Source organism: Olea europaea, unplaced genomic scaffold (assembly GCF_002742605.1).
Source record: "Olea europaea var. sylvestris unplaced genomic scaffold, O_europaea_v1 scaffold1296, whole genome shotgun sequence".
Taxonomy (NCBI): domain Eukaryota; kingdom Viridiplantae; phylum Streptophyta; class Magnoliopsida; order Lamiales; family Oleaceae; genus Olea; species Olea europaea.
The window spans coordinates 300,209-307,935 of NW_019230424.1; the positions used below are offsets into that span (position 1 = coordinate 300,209).

General features: G+C 29.6%; 1 protein-coding gene across 1 annotated transcript in view; it reads right to left on the reverse strand.

Moving 5' to 3' along the window:
• LOC111374810 (DCN1-like protein 5) overlaps positions 1 to 6,716 on the reverse strand; it is a 32,690-nt gene extending 25,974 nt beyond the window's left edge. The window contains exons 1-3 of the mRNA XM_022997546.1: positions 6,598 to 6,716; positions 4,943 to 5,007; positions 1,118 to 1,202 (exon numbers count right to left, since the gene is read on the reverse strand). Coding sequence (XP_022853314.1) covers positions 1,118 to 1,202; positions 4,943 to 5,007; positions 6,598 to 6,716 — 269 coding nt within the window. The remainder of the gene's footprint in view (positions 1 to 1,117; positions 1,203 to 4,942; positions 5,008 to 6,597) is intronic.
• Between the last annotated feature and the right edge of the window lie 1,011 nt (positions 6,717 to 7,727).

The window sequence follows — 7,727 nt, forward strand, 5'->3', positions numbered from 1 at the left end:
TCTAAAAATTTCTAATATTTCTTTTATGTCTTTACTATATGTTCCAACTATATTATTTTCCTCTATATAGCCTTCTATGTCATAACTATATTTTACTTGGTATCTTAGTCTATTTTTATAAGTTTCAATAATTTCTAAAATCATAATCTTTTGAGTTTTTTCCTTATTTTTAAATTTTCAATATCTTTTAGGTAATTTCTTTTTTATATATTTTCTCATGATCTCTATGGCTCTGATACCAATTGTGCGGGTGCTACTATGAGCGAACAAAAATCTAATAATCTAAAAATCTAATAATCATGAATCTAAAAATCTAAAATTTTTATATTCCAAAAAATCTTTTATTTTACTATTAGGTGTAAATAAAATCTTAAGATAAAGACTAATTTTTTGTATATTTGTGGTAATCTATTTTTTATTGGCCTTCTTATAAATTTTTAAGTAATTCTTCAAAGTCTAATAATGTCTGAGAATTTATAATATCAATATTTGTTATCATATCTATATCTGTTCTAAAAGGTATATCATATTTTGAAATATTTTTCTTCCTTTTTTCCAATTTATCTATGATATCTTGTATATCTTTTATAATTATTGTTCTTACAATTCCTTTAGCAAAATTTTCTAATAAGTTTTCTTTGAAACATTTTAATATTTCTTGTGATGCATATATTTGTTCTTGATATCCTATCTTATCAATTTCTTTTTCAAACTTAATTTCTTTTTTATTTTTAACAACATTTTTTATATTATATGGTCCTCTCTTATATTTGGGTTTTTCTATTTTATAATTAGTCATTAATAATTCTCACAAATTTTTAGAAAAATTATTTGTTAATTATTTAAGGACTTAAATAGAACATTTATATTAGATAAAGGGTTGTTTTTTAATATTTGTTTAAGGGTGTTTTAGGTAGTTCAAAATGTTTAGAAAAGTCAAAGGCTATTTTGGAAAATTCTTCCTTTATTTAGGTCAATTTGAGGTATTTCCCAAAATAAAGACTGAATCCCCATTTACTTAAGATAGAAAAACCAAAGCATACTGGGATGAGGAACCATGAATTCCAGTTCAAAACATAAGCAAACTGTAATGTAAATTCAAATGGAAGAAACTTGCTCGATCATATCAGAGGAATTGTTTGCATATGAATAGAAGAGTTGATCAATACGTTCCAGCTCTTTGGATGCAGCGTTACCAGAAGCTGAAAGAAAACAAAAGGCAGTGCATGTTCAGTAACAGCTAATCTACTTAGAAGAAATACAAAATAATGAAACAAATAGAAACTTCTTAGTATAAGTAGAATTACGATTAATTACTAAGGTTATCAGATTATGGAACACGTTTTTTCTAGTAGTTGTCGAATTACAAATTCGATTGGAAAAGAAGTAATCTGTGCATGCACCCTATAAGTTTAATCTAATTCTTTTGCTCTGGATAAATATACATCGAGAGGAAAATTATTTCTTAAGTTCATTAACCATCTCATTTGAATTTATCACTGCACAACCAATCTTATTACAACTTGAAAAATCTGCCCGAGTGCCGTACTGCCATACGTAGCTTCAGTGACCACCTTGGAATTGATTCGAGGAAAACATAAATTTCACATGGATTAGATTTAACTTCGCTACGATAGTCCTTCCCAACCAGTTTTGCGCAAGCAATACATACTGTTCACTAATTCCACGAATTTATACATTCTCAACTTACTGCATTTATGGTGTGTTTGGTTATGAACATGAAATTTACATAGAAAAGAAAATAAATTCTAGACAATTGAATGGCGTATAAAATATTGGTGGGTAGATGGGATTAAAAATATTAAAGTGGAAGTATAGGCAAAATTGATTTACTTCTCATAAACATTCAATGATCCCAGCACCTCTGACAAATCACGATCCACAAAAATAATTCAAATGCTCAATCAAACTTCACAACACTAGTTTTGATTTCTATTCCAAATCCAGAACATGAAATAAACCTATGGGGATTAACAAATTTGTCAATTTTAATTTTGTTTAATTCACTTCACTAGAAAAAAAAAAAGGTATTTTTAACTAAATTTTCCTCCAACATATATTCATAAACGAGAAATCGAAAGGGAACTGTTCAAAAGTTCTTAAAACCACAAAATTCAGTTCAGAATCAATAAAATATAAAGAATTTAAGATTTAAGCGCCGAAAGAATCATAATACAACCAGTAAAAAATTGCAAAACAGATCCATAGTTGATGAATTGTATGACGCGGTGGAACTTGTGTACCCTTTCTTCGATGAAGCCCGGGGCATCTTTTATTTCAATAATCGAAAAATATAAAATCTACAGAACTCAATTTAGATTTTTTTTTAAATTTTTTTTTTTTTTTTTTTTTTTTGTCAATCCCCCTTTTTTCCTGGAGAGAAAGGTTTAGAGGATTTACGAGGCCAATTTTGAAACTTTCAGAAACTGAGATGGCCTAGGAAGGATAGCAAGGCCTTTGGGGCTATTTTGCCGAACCACTTGAAAATCACTTTAGTTCGATTTTATTTAGAATACCGATCGTTATTTGGATAAAACAAAATTTTAAATAACGATTTTTTGAAAAGTGTGTAATTAAAAAATAGAGAAGATTTTGAATTTTACGCAAAATATTTTATTATGTGAATGTATATTTAAAAATGAATATGTAAAAATAATAATTAAATAATAGTTGTCAAACATGGCATAATTTAACCAATTTTACAACTTATTTAAAAATTATTTTTAATAACATATCATTTTAATAAAATAATTTTACACGTAACTCTATTTCTTTTCTTGATTTTTAATTATACGTTCTTTAAAAAATTATTTTTTCACTTAAAATAATTAGAAGGTCGAGCAATTTTTTATCTCGTTCCCTGTTTCCGAGTACAAAATTGATCTTTTAATAAACTAAATTCTATGGATTTTTCATGAAGCAAATTAAAAATAAAATAAAATATATATATATATAGTATTTATGTTTTATATTCTTTACAAAACCTTTTTTACAAAGATGTTCCTGCTTTCAATTATCAACTCCCCCTCTCAAACTGGAATGCATCTCTCTAATTTCTAGTTTGTTCCTTAGAAGATGAAACCAATAATGTGAAAGTCGCTTGGTGAATAGATTTTCCACTTGATCGTACAAAGCCGCGTATCTAATTTCAATCTCTTTCTTCGAGACTTTTATCTTTCATGAAACAAATGTCAATTTCGATTTGTGTTGTTCTTGAGTGGAATATTGAATTAGAGAACAATGTGCAAGCACTCGTATTATCACACCGAATCATTGGTGTGTTATCAAAACTCAATCCAAACTAAGAAAACAAAGATCGAATCTATATCATTTATGCAACAAACATTTAATACCCGCTTGGCCCCCATTAGTTTACTTTATAATTTTTCTTTCTCTTATTTTCCACCACACAAACTTTCATAAAAGAATATTACACGTAAATAGAAAAAAAAATTCTTCTTTTTCAATTATGTATTTTTCAAAAAAATACTATTCCAAAAATTATAATAATATAAAATAATGGGACCAAACGGGGACTTACCAGATATCTATATTCACGTTATGTAATGGACCGTGCTGCGACACTCTATTTCGATCATAAAATGAGGTTGTCTCCAAGATATACAGAGAAACCTCCAATTTGGTGTTAAACACCAATAAGGATGCTACATGGTATTATTTATAAGTAATTCTTAAAATGTCATAATTTTAATACAGCGAGATGCAACAAATTTATGGGGTTAATTGACAAAAAATTTGATGAAAAGTTTAACTAAATTTTGATTAGAAGTTGTTGAAATGCAAGGTTAAATTGAAATTTGATCATGTTTCGATGTTAGTGGTGCTTGTTTAGAAGTAACTACAAGTTACTGAAATTATAAATTGGTAGGAAGCACTGGTGGATCCAGCACGGGCTCGACTGTGCTATAACCCGTGCCTGAATTCTGAAATGTCTAATTTTTCTTAGTTTTTTTCTTAAAGATAAATTAATGTATATTTGTATTGTAGCTCGTGTTCAACCTCAAGGTTGAATCCGCCCATGGTAGGAAGAAATGATATATAAATGGGAAGTATTCATGTGCCCAACTAAACTTGATTGGTTCAACTTAAAAAATTGAATTAAAAAGTCAAATCATACAAACCATCAAATTTTATTAAAATTTATTAAAAAATTGATTTCCATTTAGACCAACTTGAGGCTAAATATGTTGTTAAAATTAAAATTTGATTTTGACATTAAATTGCAATATACAAAACAAGCAATTATGATGGAAAATGATGCTATCCCATGATTTGGAGATGTTAACATGATTGCATCACCAATAGATTATCGACAAGAATTGTTCTATTTGTACAATGAAAATCCTGCGTGTAGGGCTATTGATTACTTAAGGCGAGTGCATGCACTGCTCTTCGTAATAATTTCGGCCGCCGCTTTTATATAGGTCCAATAATGGCTAATCAACATCTAACCATGTTTTTTATTTACTTTTTAACCTTAAATTTAGGATCAATTAATATGGTTTAATGAAATCATTGACTCATAGCCCACCACGTACCATATCCTTTCTCAGACAAACGTTACGTTTGACTTGACGTTTTAATGTAAAAAACTATAGCATTGATTTTTAACCTATTATTCAACTGGTAAGTTGATTTACGATATTTGACAAAAAAAAAATCTAATAAATATTATATAGGTCAGATAACTAGTCATCGATGAAAAAAACCGTTCAAATTAGAAATCACTATTAGTTCATCATGTGATCCAAGTATGTGTAATTATCAGAAGCTAAGTTTATTTCGAACTCGATTTATTGCATATTGAATTGACATATATTTTTGTGAAAGTCCAGAGCACTGACATAAATTTGGATAAATTTAGAAGGATTATTCTATATGTACAAAATCAATGACAAACTTGACAAGTGGTGGCCCTCTGTTGGTGGAGTGGTGGTGGGGCCAGCCGCCCTACTAATAGGGAGCCTGTCAAACTTTTAGTAATTGATTTTATACTTGTAGACTAATCCAATTTAGAATAAGTCTTGAACTATTCGCAATCTTCATACATGAGCACCCTTTGTTTGAGATTAAAAAAACAAATAGTTTAGAAAAGAGATACATAGAAGTAGAAGGGAGTCATGCTTGTCAGCTAAACCCTCTCTTTTTACATATTTTTACGAAGATAGCATACATTTTTGCATTTGGAATTTTTCTCGATTCACAATGATATAGAAACGTTATAAACGTGTGCCCACTTACTTCAATACATTATACAAACAAAATTTCCTAATAAATCAACTAGCTATGTTGAAAATAATTAACCCTTTCTTGAATGATGACAAATTTGATTCCATAGCCATCCTTATAAATTCGTAAAGAACCCTATTCAAAATCTTGACTTATCTTGCTTAATTTCACGATTTGAACTATGTAATAAAGTGATATGTATAATGTTGAAAATCGACAACTTAATCTATCTTAATCACAAAATCCAATTTTAGAATGTTTGAGACAAATAATAATCAATTCCAAGACTAACTAAAACTTATTGAATTAAATTACATTAATTGAACCTTGCACAATGTAAAAATTTGAGCCATTAATGAAAGTAAATTATTGTCAAACATAAGCAATTATTCTATCATGATCGAGGTTATCAGTTTCAGTACGTCAAGTATAAACTAATATAAAATTAGCAAATACTGTTAACGATTGTTTCACATGGAAAGTCACTATCGATGATAAGAGATTAGATGATTGCGTTGACTTGCCACTGTAATTTAACACAACGTTTCAAAGATCAAATAAGGCAATTTATGAAAAGTTTCATTAGATTTAGATAATTTTGTTTAAGTCGAGTGTATGTCTACTTAATGTTTATAAAGGAGAACGTGCGGAGGATGCTTAGGGTATGAGGCCGACATGTTTTGTAATCTTCAAATTCATCCATAGATTTTCAGGTGCTCGTCAACTATATCTGGGCATATGTGTAATAAGATAAAGATCATTCTCACTTTTCAAGTTAGAATGTTACCTATGAAATTTGAATCTCGCAAATAATTTTTATTCGAAGATGGCCATGGAGCCATCATTGTCACGGGTGACAACTTTATCAATTTAAAGTGGTACATGCACGCCGGAGTGACATAAGGAAAAGATAAGTGCAGATAATTTATGTCAAACACATTTGTTACTTTCTTGGATTGCGCAATATAGTATAGGATCACTGGTCAAAAATAGCAGCTACAACTCTACAATCCCACGTGAGAGCGCATGCATTCATTATATATGGGGGGAAATTTGCACCATTGGTCTTCAATCTTTTAAAAATGAGCAAGTTGGTCACTAACATTCTCTAATAATGAAAAATGACCAAATATTTGTTAAATTACTTTTTATTCTCATAAAAATTTATCTTCTTTGAATTCTTTTGGACTCTGGCTCAATTAGGGTTGGTAAAATTCCGACCTCTGCCACCATCCTCCAAACCCATCTTGAATCTTTTTGTTTTTATTTTTATGTTTTCCAGTCGAAATTTTATTTTAAGATACAAATAATAACATTAAAAAATACATAATCAAATGTGGTGGTAAATGAGATATTTTAATCTCTGTCCCGTCATCATGTTGCCTATCAAAATTTTTTGATGGCTGGGGATAGTATTTTAATGCCAACCCACTCGTCCTGCCCATTGTCACCCTTAGTCCAAGTCAAGATGCAGAACCTTGCTTCTTAAAATTGATATTGATGGATGTCTCCTATTTAAAAGAAATATAGACAATTAACATCAATAAGAAATAATTATGAAATTATAGTGGAAGATAAGAGACCAACTTGCTTACTTTGAAAAGTTAAAGAACAATTTGCTACAAGAAATATTGGTCAGGGACCGACAAGTGTAATTTTCAAGAGAGAGAGAGCTGCAAATTATCATGCATTCTGTCAGCATCTTCAACGGAGAATGGACACACCCTCCATAGCTAAATAATCTCGACTTTTTTCTTGTCATCTAAACATTTTAAGGTTATGTGACGCACTTAATGCAATTCACAGTCTCATTGAAGTTCCTCTTAAGAATCTTGACGTTGCAGCTGAGGCATGTGAGCATGTTTCCTATGTTTAGTAAATGCGATGTGATCAGCCATGTATGTTTGTCTACTTTTCTGTTACACTGCAATAAATTCAAGCTTCTTAACTCTTCTATGGCCTATACATATAAAAAATATAAGCCATACTCCCCAACTTACCCTATTGACACTTGGGAGTTAAGATTCTTAGATCTTAAGATTATTATATTTAGCTCCCGTTTGTATCTCATTTTTTTAAGAATGAAAATGAAAAATATAGTCGTTACGGTTCCCACACAAAAGACTTAAATTCAAATTTAGTGGCCTGATGTTATGGATAACGGTCATATTTTTCATTTTAATAAGGAAATAATGGAAATCAAATTGGGGCTTAGTCTATTAATATTATCACCATCATCAAATAAGCACTTATATTAGTATTAATTCTCAATCATCTCGTAAATCGACCCGCTTAACTATTATTTAAAGGCTCAAGTAATCCTAAAGACCCTCAAATGTAAGTCAAATTCAATTCTTCATTAAAGGTGTGTCACACAAATACCTTTATAAATGAATGATCGTTTAAAAGCTCATTTTTTCGTTAATATAAATTTTTTCACTTTTATTGGAGAGGAA